General features: G+C 49.6%; 1 protein-coding gene across 1 annotated transcript; it reads left to right on the top strand.

Moving 5' to 3' along the window:
* Positions 1–7,731: 7,731 nt before the first annotated feature.
* Positions 7,732–10,193, top strand: LOC146558612 (uncharacterized). Its single transcript, XM_085245903.1, has 3 exons — positions 7,732–8,155; positions 9,485–9,499; positions 9,749–10,193. The coding sequence occupies exons 1-3, from the start codon at positions 7,732–7,734 to the stop codon at positions 10,132–10,134; spliced, it is 825 nt and encodes a 274-aa protein (XP_085102029.1). The 3' UTR covers positions 10,135–10,193.
* Positions 10,194–12,954: the final 2,761 nt, after the last annotated feature.

Raw genomic sequence — 12,954 nt, 5'->3', positions numbered from 1 at the left:
GCCTGGCCCGGTTTCATCTTCGTCTTCGCCTGGCCCGACTTCATCTTCGTCTTCGCCTGGCCCGACTTCATCTTCGTCTTCGTCTGGTCCAGCCTCCGTGTCTCCATCGTCTGGTCCAGCCTCCGTGTCTGCATCCTCGCCTGGTCCAGCCTCCGTGTCTGCACCCTCGGCTGGTCCAGCCTTCGTGTCTGCATCCTCGTCTGGTCCAGCCTTTGTGTCTGCATCATCATCTCCGCCTGCTGCGGTCCCGGCTTCCGTGCCCTCAGCCTCGCCTGGCCCAGCCTCGTTTGGGTCTGGAGCTAAACGGCCGTTTTCTGGACCGCTGGCTAGGCTACTGGCCGAGCGCCGTCGCCTGACTGGCCGCCGTTGCCTTCCGCACGGCCGGCCCCCGGACCGCCATCGCCTGAGTGGCCGCCGTTGCCTTCCACACGGCCGGCCCCCGGACCGCCATCGCCTGTGTGGCCGCCGCTACCTTCGCACGGCCGGCCTCCTGAACTCTTTACGCACCGCCGTTGCCTTCCGCACGGCCGGCCTCCTGAACTCTTTACGCGCCGCCGTTGCCTTCCGCACGGCCGGCCTCCTGAACTCTTTACGCACCGCCGCTGCCTTCTTCGTGGACGGCCTCCTGAACTGTGCTTTGGACTCTGCTCCCCTGTGGGTTTTGTGTTCATCTTTGTTTTGGGACTCTGGGGCCTCCGTCCGTGGTCGTGGTCCGGTCCCTCCGTCCTGGGCCCCCTGCCGCCCGCCCGGATCTGGTGGTGTGTTTCTGTGGCTGTCGGGGGCCAGCCCTTGAGGGGGGGGGGGGGTACTGTCATGGTCCTGCGACCATGACTCAGTGACTCTATGTTTATGTACTTATTGTTATTACTTTCATTATTATTCATGGCTGTTTTGGGATGGTTTGTGTTTGGGATTTTAGACACTGGGTTCTGGGTTTGTGCTCCCTCTGTTGGTCCCTGGTGTTAGTGTTCCCCTGTCTCGTCAGGTTAATCAGGTCCAGCTGTTTCCCCCATCTGTGTGTGATTTCCCAGTGTCTCTTTGTGTATTTATAGCGTGTGATTTCCTCTGCTCCTCGTCGCGTCGTCTGTGTTCCTACCTGGTGTAATCCTCTGCGTGTTCTCCCTGCTGTTCTCCCTTCGTGTTCAGGTTTGCCACTCCTTTGTGTAGTTTCACCCAGTTTAGTTCATCCGTAGTTCTGTTTTGCCATCTCCTCTTTATGTTTGTTATTATCAATAAATCACCCTCACACCTGAATGAGTGCTGCGATTTGAGTCCTCCTTCCACTCTCCACACGGCCGCTGCCCCGGACCGTGACACTTATAGCCTATTCACAAACTCACTTTTAATGCTTACCAGGTTTGGAGCTGGTACAAAGGAAACTTTTACTCCTGCAAGTATAGACATTTTAATATTTAAAATGAAATGTTCATTAAGAATTTGAAGGGTAAAGTTTTCCTTTTTTCGCCCTAAGGAAAACGAAACTCTTAAAAGACAAAAGCTAAAATAGCCAAAGACCACAGTGAGTGGCAATAATTTTAGCCAGCAAAAGAAAATGAGGTTACTTTTTTTGCACAGGTGGTGGTGTAATGGGTTGGGGATAGTATCTGGGTTCTTTGGTACCTGTTGAGTCTTCTTAAATGCCACAGGCTACCTGAGTACACCAGAAGAAGAGTACACCACAGTGTACTCTTCTTCTGCTAAATTTAAAATGGACATAGCTTCTTTAAATTTAACAAGTCTGACTTTTGAGCTTTTTTCCTCTAATAAAGGAGGTCAGAGGAATTTCCTTATAGTGCTGCTTTCAGCGGGATAACGCACGCTAAGATCAAAGTTCTCTGTACTCAAATTGACTTTATAAACACCAGAACTCAACAAAAGAACACACTGAAATTAAATATATGTCATCACAAAATTCAAACAAACAGATATAAATAATAAAATGCAATATAACTAAGTGTATATCAGATCAGATCCTGTATTACAATAGCTGCTATACACTGCCATACACGGATTTTATAGTGCACTACATACAGTTGAAATAAATACATAAAATAGTTAAAACAGTTAGGATAGCACTAATAATGGCCTACTAACTGTTGAGCAGCTAAATGAGTGGATTAGTTAAACGCACCCTTCATTTAGCTGTTGGCAGAATGTGACGGTTTTACATGCAGCTGAGTGGCATCTTTTGGAGATGATCAAGCTAGCAGATCAAAAACCGACTGATGTGACTTTTTTGTGTGTGATAGATCTTTCCACCTACAGACCTTTGTGCAACAATGTTAGTGTCTGATTATTTGACACACATACTGTATACACCGGGTGTCACTGGCGTGCACAGATAGAGACGAGGTGGTGCTGAAGCACTTGCCCTTTTGCCCTCAGTCCAAAAAAGTGCCCTTTTGAAAGACGTGATTTTTTTTTTTAAAGCTGCGCGATTTAAAAAGGTGTGAAAATAATGGCTTGATTTGTGCCCCTTCTTCAAAGACACCCGAACCCTGTCGCTTTTTCACTGTCACCGTGTCACGTGAACACGCTTGCAGTTCATTTGTTGTGAGGCGTGTAGCAGCGGCATGACATAGGACTACTTGGAGTAGGCATAGTAGGCTAACTATAGCGACTGGGAGCCACGGCGGACAACACGGCATCTCTTTCCCTTCCCAACCAGTCAGGTAACCCATGAATCGAGTGAAATTATTCTGTTTGCCCTCTAAGACCAACCTGCAATTGTTTTGTTGTGAAGTAGCCTGTCAGAAACTGCACATGACAAACTTTGCCAGCTTGCCCCCTCCATCCATCCATATGGATAAACAAAAAAACGACACATTTAAAATGTAACTGTGGCGGAGGCGTGGCCCCGGGCGCAGCTGCAGGGGAGGAGTGGAGCAGAAGGCTCAACAGGGCGGCGCTGCGAGGCCGGTAAGGACAGCTGATGGTGTTTATGTACTGATGATGGTCTCCCTCCGCTGTGTTTTTATAGTGAGACGGGGAGGAGCGGCCAGGGAGAGATCAGCTGGGCTCGTGAGCTGTCAGGCTGTGCGACTGATTCAGCTGTCAAAACAAACACGTCAATAAATGTGGAAATTGGCAGTACATACCTGCGTGTGCGTGTATTTGTGCCTGGTGTACTCCACAAGTGGTGCCGAAACCCAGGAAAGTGCCGGTGGGGGAATGTCCGACCCACAGGCCGCGCCACCCGCCCAGCCTCTGCAATTCTTGGCGCAGATGCTAGCGGAGATGGCGACGATGAGCCGGGATCAGGCGGCCGACCAGCGTGCCCACCTGGCCGCGCTGCGGGAGCAAACGGACCGACAGACGCAAGTTCTGGAGCGGCTGGTCGGGGCCGCTGCCATGCCGAAGCCCTCGCCACTGTCGGTGGCGGTGCCCCGGATGGGGGACGGGGACGACCCACAGGTTTTTTTGGAGACCTTCCGTGCCACGGCGGAGGCTTGCCAATGGCCGCGGGAGGAGTGGGCTCCGCGGCTGCTTCCCCTGCTGTCTGGGGAGGCACAAACAGCGGCTCTGAGTCTGCCTCCGGCGTCGAGGAGCAGCTTCCCGGATGTGAGCCTGGCGGTGGTGGACAGGCTGGGGCTCACCGCCGAAGACCATCGCCGGCGGTTCCGGGCCTGTCGGCTGGCTACAACGGACCGACCATTCGCCTGGGCCCGGCAGCTGCGCGACGCGGCGGTGCGCTGGTTGCAGCCGGGAGCATCGGAGGGCGAGACGAAGCTGGTGGACAAGGTGGTGCTGGAGCAGTTCACGGAGGGATTGCCAGCGGAGACGGCGAGATGGGTCCGGTGCCACCGGCCCGCAAGCTTGGAGGTAGCGGTGACGCTGGCGGAGGACCACCTTGCCACTGGAGCAGGGGAGCCCGGGGACGCCGGACGGAGGCCGAACAAACAGGCCCCAGTGCCGGCCCCCGAGGCGCCGTGTGCCGGCACCAGGGCAGGCAGAGCAGCTGCCGGCGCTGAGCCCCACTAACCCTTTCGTGGCGGCGGTGCCATCCAGGGGAACCGAGCCGAGTGGAGCCGCCCCCGAGCCACGGAGGGCAGCACAAACGCCGGGGCCGGAGTGTTGGAAGTGCGGGCAGCCGGGACACCTGAGGAGGGATTGTCCGCTTATGGAAGTGGGGCAGGTGTTCCGCGTTGCTGGCGCCCCAGCACCCTCCCCTGGTCCAGGAGGGACATACAGTATTCGGGTAAGGACTCGAGGGGATATACGCCAGGCGTTGGTGGACACGGGCTGCACACAGACCCTCGTGCACCAAGGCTTGGTTCGCCCCGGGGCATTATTGGAGGCAGAATGGGTGGAGGTGAGGTGTGTTCATGGTGATGTGCACCGGTACCCCATGGTGCCGCTGCTGCTAAAATACAAGGGCCATACACATAGGGTAACGGCGGCGGTTAGCCCGCGCCTGTCGCACACCCTGATTCTGGGTACCAATTGGCCGGGGTTTCATCAGCTACTGGGGCAGTACGCGGGGGTGCGATCACGACCGGAAGCGGGGTGTAGCGTGTGCGCGGCATTCAGCGGTGACGCGGGGTCGTCCGACACTGACTCCGGGGGGGAGGAGCCCCGGAAGTGTCCCCCATGGGTGATTTCCCACTGGAGCAGTCTCGTGACGGCACCCTACGCTCAGCCTTTGACCAAGTGATGGCTATTGATGGTCACGTGGTGCGCCCTGAGGCCGCGCAGACCTACCCGCGTTTCGTCTTATTAAATGACCGTTTATATCGAGTGAGTCGTGACACTCAGACTGAAGAAACACACACCCAGTTGTTGGTGCCGCAGGGCCGCCGGGAAACACTTTTCCAGGCAGCCCACTATAACCCCATGGCAGGGCATATGGGCTACGAGAAAACTCTGGAGCGAATAACGGCCCGATTTTATTGGCCGGGCATCCGAGCGGATGTGCGCCGCTGGTGCGCGTCCTGCCCGGACTGCCAACTTGTTAACCAGCCGGCCATACCGAGAGCGCCTCTGCGCCCTCTCCCCCTCATTGAGGTCCCGTTTGAGCGCATCGGCATGGACCTCATCGGGCCGTTTCACCGGAGTGCACGCGGTTACCGCTTTGTGTTAGTCCTGGTGGATTACGCAACGCGGTACCCGGAAGCAGTTCCGCTGCGCACCATCTCGGCTAAGTGTGTGGCGCAGGCACTGTTTCAGGTCATCTCCCGAGTCGGAATCCCGAAAGAGATACTGACTGACCAGGGCACGTCGTTTATGTCTCGTACACTGCGGGAACTGTACGAATTACTGGGCATTAAATCTATTCGGACCAGCGTCTACCACCCTCAGACTGACGGGCTGGTGGAGCGGCTGAATAAGACCTTAAAGTCCATGATTCGGAAGTTCATTAACGAGGATGAACGCAATTGGGATCACTGGCTAGACCCTCTGTTATTCGCAGTGCGGGAGGTGCCCCAGGCCTCCACGGGATTTTCTCCCTTTGAACTGCTGTTCGGCAGGAGGCCACGTGGGGTGCTCGACCTGATTAAAGAAAGCTGGGAGGACGGTCCGAGCCCCGCCAAAAATGAGATTCAGTACGTGTTGGACCTGAGAGCAAAACTCCACACTTTGGGGAGGTTGTCACGGGAGAATTTGCTCCAGGCTCAGCAGCGTCAGCAACGCCTGTATGACAGAGGGGCTAGACTCAGGCAATTTTCACCGGGAGATAAAGTGCTTGTGTTACTCCCTTCTTCCAGCTCGAAGTTGCTCGCCAAGTGGCAAGGTCCCTTTGTGGTCACACGGCGTGTCGGGGACGTGGACTATGAGGTCGCTCGGTCGGACAGGGGAGGAGCCGCGCAGATTTATCACCTCAATCTCCTCAAACAGTGGCGAGAGGTCGAAACCGCTTCTCTGGTGAGCCTGGTGAAGGAGAGAGATGAGTTGGGGCCTGAGGTGCCAAATTCTATCATTCCCACCTCCCTCCCTTGTGACGACCATCTCACACAGGCCCAGAGAGCGGATGTTGTCGCGTTGCAACAGCGTTTTGCGGACGTGTTCTCCCCCCTGCCCGGCCGGACGTCCCTCATCGAGCACCATTTCGTGACGCAGCCCGGCGTGACGGTGCGTTCACGGCCCTACAGGCTCCCGGAGCATAAGCGAAAAATCGTGCAGAGGGAATTGGCGGAAATGCTGAGGATGGGAGTATTAGAAGAGTCGCACAGTGCCTGGTGTAGCCCCATCGTTCTGGTGGCGAAGAAGGATGGGTCTATACGGTTCTGTGTCGACTATCGCAGGGTGAACGAAGTGTCACGCTTTGATGCCTACCCCATGCCTCGGGTCGATGAGCTCCTGGACCGGTTAGGCACGGCCCGCTTTTTCACGACGCTGGACTTAACCAAGGGCTATTGGCAGATTCCCTTGTCTGCCGAGGCCAGGGAGAAAACGGCCTTCTCCACTCCGTACGGTTTGTACCAGTTCGTGACACTCCCGTTCGGCCTGTTCGGGGCCCCGGCCACTTTCCAGCGTCTCATGGACCGGGTACTGCGTCCGCACGCGGCGTATGCTGCCGCCTACCTGGATGACGTGATCATCCACAGCGACACCTGGGCGGAGCATGTGCTGCGGGTGGCCGCGGTCCTGGAGTCCCTGAGGGGGGCGGGGCTCACGGCCAATCCAATAAGGCTACATGCCGTTAGGCAGAGGGCTCTTTTGAGCCCATTTTTCGTTACAAATTTTAGGATGATCTCACGGAAATCTGTGAATAAATACAAAGTTTTCAAACTGAAGTCAGTGACGGGAAGACATCACACTTTTTAGAGATGGAACTGCAGAAAAACCTAAAACCTTGACATGATTATGAATAATAGAATTATGGACGTTTCTCCGTTTTTGTGGATTAGCCTTTCCATAACTAACGTCAACTACTGTCCTACTTTGGTAAGATTGAAATTAATGTTTTTGACTGTCTTTAGTAGGTGTCTCCTGTGAGAAAGTTAGAACACCGTCCAACTGTCTAAAGATGCAGTCTTTAGCCTAACTGGTTGTTACTGACTCAGCGATGCTCGCAGACATTTACACACTGTGTTGTGACCTGATTGTGACAGAACAGTGACGTTGTTATTGGTAGTTTGAAGGGTACGGTGTTGGGGGTGGTGCATGTTAAAAGTTTTGAGAAGCACTGGTTAGACATGTTAATTTTTTTTGGTGTAACATATTGGCAACATTAACACATTAATTTGCTAAAGGAAAAATAGGCAGTTCCCAATTGCCTGTGAAAACGACCATTCTGCCCTGTTCTTGTAATGACCACAGTCAGTCTTATTCGTTCTCATACATTTTGGTCTATTTATTTACTAATTTCAGCAAGCATAATGCCTAGGAAAGAGAGGCTGAGAAAGGAGAAAGAAAGGGATCTACTACAACAGGCAGCCCAGGGAAGCAGTTCTCTGCTCTCCTGGATGAAAGCAAAGGAAAATGAAGATGAAAGGTCAGAGTCAAGGGCAGAGTCAGGTTCTATTTTAATGTTTTAATGTAACCTGCTCCTTGCAGTTAATTCTATTGAAAAATCTTAAAAGCTGTTCACACTTAGTTTTTAATGAACTTAATCAGCAGGCATTGAGCTAACTATTATTTTGTACCTACGAAAGTTATTTCTATGTTACAAGACTTGCAGTATGGGTTATTATTAAAACGATCTGTTTAAGCTTATTATTATGATAAATAATAATACTATTATTATTATTATTGCTCCATTGTAGTCAGTCACAGCAGGGAAGCAGCTCTATGCCATCTACCAGCATAGCAGAAGAGGGAGATATAGAAACAGATGAAGCCGCGACCAATGCAGCAACAGGTTCAGTTAGGCCTACAGACACTGATGTAGTGCTCTCTGAAGACCACAATGAGGAAGAACCGATCGATCACATAATGTCAAAGTTAGCAGCTTTACAATACCCAACAGATCCAACACACATCCATACATTTAAAATAAAGCGCAATGACAGATACGTTTCAATGTGCTGCAATGTGGGCCCATGTCAGCCTGATATACCTTACCCCAAAACTGAGGGGAGATCATTCCAGAAACAGTGGTTTTCTGCTAATGTGTGGCTGGAATACTCACCCACTGCTAATTCAATGCATTGTTTTAGTTGTCGGCTTTTCCTCTCGGATGAAAAATATAAAAGCAGAACAGCCTGGACAACTGATGGCATCAGAAAGTGGAGTACTGCTCTTGAAAAAATCAAACAACACTCCAGCGCAGAGATGCACATGACAAGCATGGTTAGATGGATCAATTTCCAGAAAAAGGCCCTTCAGTCTGCATTTGATGTTTCAGACGTAAAAGGGGTGGAAGTTAGAGAGCGAGAGAGGCAGACAAACAAAGAAATCCTGACAAGATTAATTGACCTAACAGTGTATCTTGCACGTCAGGGACAAGCATTCCGAGGTCATGATGGGAGTGAGTCCAGTGATAACCGTGGCAATTTTCGTGAATTAGTCAATGTATTTTCCCGCTACGATAGTGTGCTGAAAATGCATTTGGAAAAAATTGCCACAGTTAAAGCCACCAAGACAAGGCCCCAGGTGTCACTGCTTTCCAACAGAAGTCAAAATGACATCATTGCAGCACTAGGAACTTACATCAGGAAGGAGATACAACGTGAAATAAAAGAGGCTGAAATGTATTCCATTCTACTTGATGAAACCTCTGATGTTTCACACAAAGAGCAAGTGTCATTTGTTGTGCGATATTTTCATCATATGCAAATAAAGGAGAGATTCATCGAAGTGTGCAATGTTGATACAACTACAGGCCAGGAGCTGGAGAATACAGTGTTCTTGCTTCTGCAAAAGAATGGCCTAGAGATGAAGAACATGTATGGTCAAGGCTATGATGGAGCAGCCAACATGAGTGGCATGTATAAAGGTCTCCAAGCTAGAATCCGTGCACACAATGAGAAGGCCCTCTATGTGCACTGCAAAGCCCATTGCCTCAATTTGGTACTAGTGGAGGCATCAAAGTCCAGCAAGCATTTTGTGACATTTTTCAACTTGGTGGAGAAATTGTATGCCTTTTGCTCAGGCTCCCCAAAGCGTCATGCTGCCTTGGTCAAATTTCAGGAGTCTCTCTTTCCTGGACAACGTGTTATGGAGCTCCAGCAGCTGTCAGATACTCGATGGGCTTGCAGGGAAAAAGCACTGAAGGCACTTCAGAGAAATTTGAAAGCCATTTTGATGCTCCTTGATGACATCAGTGACAGTGACCCACCTAACCTGGCCCAAGGTGATGCTCAGATGTACAGAAATGCCATTAATTTTATGTTCATTCTCTGCATGGAAATCACCACACCAGTATTCGAAGTCACTGCTTTGGCATCAGATTCTCTGCAGGAAGAAGGGTTGGACCATTCCACTGCCTACAAGGTAATTGATGGTGTGCTTCACACATTGCAAACCATGAGGTCTGAGGAGAAATTTGGAGAGATATTTAGATGTGCATCAGAGAAGGCAGAGAGTTTCAACATTCCAGTACCTACCGTGGTGCCTGGTCAGGAGAGAAAGCGGAAAGTTCCAGTGCGTTTCCAACACAGCACCACAGTGTCTCAAGTAGGTGCTCAGTTTGAGTCAGTGGAGGCATATTTCAGGAGTGGTGTATATTTCACCTTTCTGGACATCATGACTGGGGAACTGAACAGGAGGTTCAAAGGGGACAATACTGGAAGCCCAACGGCCAGAATCATTCAGTCCTTCCAGCCCTTAACTGTGCATGCTAACTGGGTAGGCCCACCAAACCCAGAAGCCATTGAAGCTGTCCACATCCTCTGTGAATTCTATGGAGAAGATGAGGACCAGCTCAAAACAGAATTAAAGGTCTTCCACTCCAGCTTTAGTTCAAAAGACCTCAGAGAAATATTTCTGATACTGAGGGAAAACAATGGCCAGCTGATCTTTCCTGCCTTTGTCAAAATGATTCAGAGCTATGCAACACTACCAGTGACAACTGCGACAGTTGAAAGATCCTTTTCAAAGCTAAAAATAATCAAAAATAAACTAAGAAGTTTGTGTGGAGAAGAAAGGTTGTCTGATCTCCTCTTGTTGGCCATTGAGAAAGATGTGGAGATCAATTACAACGAGGTCATCAACATCTACAAAGACATGGCACCAAGAAGGATGCTTCTTTAGAGCAGTACACTCCATTTAATGGACACTTGAGAATATGTATGTATATAGTTTAGAGTTGGATACAGATTTTATCTTTTTGTGGTGTGATTTTTGATTTTTAGAGAATGTTTTGAAATAAAAGTCAAATTGCATTTAACCTGTGCGATTTTTTTATTATAAAAAGAAAAGGTTTTCCACATATGCAAAAAGTGCCCTTTTTTCCCCCTGGAGCACTTGCCCCCCAAAATGTCTGTGCACGCCACTGCCGGGTGTGGCAGAGAAAGGTGCACGCAAGGACAAGCCTGCATGGCAACTTGATGTCAGCTTGAGTCAGTCACACTGCCAGGCATTGGCAAACAGAGGTTACATAATATCACCAAGACAGCAGTGAATCCACTATTCCCCAACTTCAATTATACCACAAGATGCTTGAGCTCAGGTGGGGGTTGAGATCATTACGACTTCATGGCACAAAATGATCCTCATATCTGTCGGGGATTACAAGGGCTGCTGATCAGCAGCGAGAAACTGATTATTACCAGGCAGATGGTGAGATGTCTGACTGTTAAACTCCAGATTCTGACTCAAGACACACAAAAAAATCCCCTTCTCGTGTCAAAAGCCACGACAGCCAACGACAATGTAAGTTTGGGAAATAATAATATGAAATTCTGCAATTCTGCAAATCTGACGACACAAGGAGAAAAATGTGTTACTCAGTGTGTAATAATTTCAGTTCCATTTCCAGACACCAATGCTTCTCAGACTCATCATAAACACAGGAGCTCTTCAAAGAAAGTGCTACACCAAGCTGCCGAACTTACCAACTTTATAAACAGATGCTTATTAGATTTTTGTTCAATCAAAACAAAAACAGGTTGCAGGGTTTTTAAACAAGGTTAGGAACAATGAGGGCCTCCTGTTGGTTCTCCGGCTTATGACATTGTGACATTGCTTTCATTAAATAGATTATAGAGTCATACTGCACATTTGTTAAAAATTGCTCTTATTCAGATTCATTGTGCTTAGCAGTCTAAATGCTAAATAGACGTGTGTGTGTGTGTGTCTATTTAGCAGTCTAAATGCTAAATAGACCCCGGGTGGGTGGAGACTCTTAGAACTGAAGAAACTTCTCAGATGAGAGAAGAAACGTCTTCAAGAAACTTAAAGAAGTCCAAGCCACCTATAACTGACCTCTGATTCATTCAGGCATAAAAAAGGTAAATAACTCATGGTGTTGTCAACACTATACCCTCTATACCCACCCTCTATAAACAGAGTGGGCTAATCTATATCTGGAAGTGACTGCATGGCTCCAGTAGTACACTTTTTGAAATGGTGCACCTGCTATTTATCGATCTCATCATCTAAAAGCCACTCTGACCTTTCTTTCATCTGGTGAAGGTCACAAACTCTTTGACATTAGTGTGGAGGCCGTGTATTGGGCACACTGGAGCTAAACAGTGAGGTCACTGAGGGTAATACTGGTAACTGAGCTACCAGTACTACCCTTTTTAATTTATCTGAATGGTTTTAGTATTTTATGAAAATATTAAAGCTAGAACAGAATTCAGTAATGTGTGTCATACAGTGGATTTAGATGACGCTGGGAGCTTTTCAGGCAAATTGTTCCACTAACTCGACTGAGTCCATGAGCAAAAAAAGCTTCATTAAATTTGTTCATTAGCCACTCACTGTGCTCTTGTCACCAGTAAATAATTAGAGTGGAGCTCAGATGCATCCAAAGTAATTTGAACATAGTTAGACAGTCTTCTAGTGTGTCTGTAATGAAGTCTTTAATAAACTGTTAAACACCATAGGCCCATATTTCACTTATATGTTCAGATATTTACATTTCAATGACGCAGCAGCAGATTTATAAAATAAATGCTAAACTATACTGTTTGCTCATGATAATTTTTCTGTCCTGTGTAGAAATGGAACCAGACAAAGTTCCCAAACGCAAATACCCTCCTTCAATGAAAGTAGTTCTAGTTTCACCCACAGATTTTGGGATCCACATTTTGAATAATTTTGAAGTTAACAGCTAATGCTAGCAAGCTTGACTAGCAAGATACAATTATATACTGACTGGATGCAACACGCATATATTGATTGATTGATTGATTGATAATACTTTATTCATCCCGAGGGAAACTGGGTTAAGGCTGCCAGCCTTGCCAGCACCATCTTACCCATCCATCCATCCATCCATCCATCCATCCATCTTCATCCGCTTTGTCCGGGGCCGGGTCGCGGGGGCAGCAGCCTAAGCAAAGAGGCCCAGACCTCCCTCTCCCCAGCCACCTCCTCCAGCTTGTCCGGGGGAATACCAAGGCGTTCCCAGGCCAGCCGAGAGATATAATCTCTCCAGCGTGTCCTGGGTCTGCCCCGGGGCCTCCTCCCGGTGGGACATGCCTGGAACACCCCACCCAGGAGGCGCCCAGGGGGCATCCTTGTCAGATGCCCGAACCACCTCAGCTGGCTCCTTTCGATGTGGAGCAGCAGCTGCTCTACTCTGAGCCCCTCCCGGATGGCCGAACTTCTCACCCACCCTAAGGGAGAGGCCAGCCACCCTTCGGAGGAAGCTAATTTCTGCCGCTTGTATCCGCGATCTCGTTCTTTCGGTCACTACCCACAGCTCGTGGCCATAGGTGAGGGTAGGGACGTAGATCGACCGGTAAATTGAGAGCTTTGCTTTTACACTCAGCTCCCTCTTCACCACGACGGACCGGTGCAGCGTCCGCATTACTGCAGCTGCAGCCCCAATCCGTCTGTCGATCTCCGGCTCCCTTCTCCCATCACTCGCGAACAAGACCCCGAGATACTTGAACTCCTCCA

The sequence above is a fragment of the Mchenga conophoros genome, linkage group LG15, assembly GCF_057382185.1.
Source record: "Mchenga conophoros isolate Kocher_MC1m ecotype Shallow Benthic linkage group LG15, M_conophoros_male_GT1.1, whole genome shotgun sequence".
In the NCBI taxonomy this organism is placed as follows: Eukaryota; Metazoa; Chordata; class Actinopteri; order Cichliformes; family Cichlidae; genus Mchenga; species Mchenga conophoros.
Note: the sequence above shows the minus strand (reverse complement) of the source record. Positions and strands in the feature narration are given on the sequence as shown.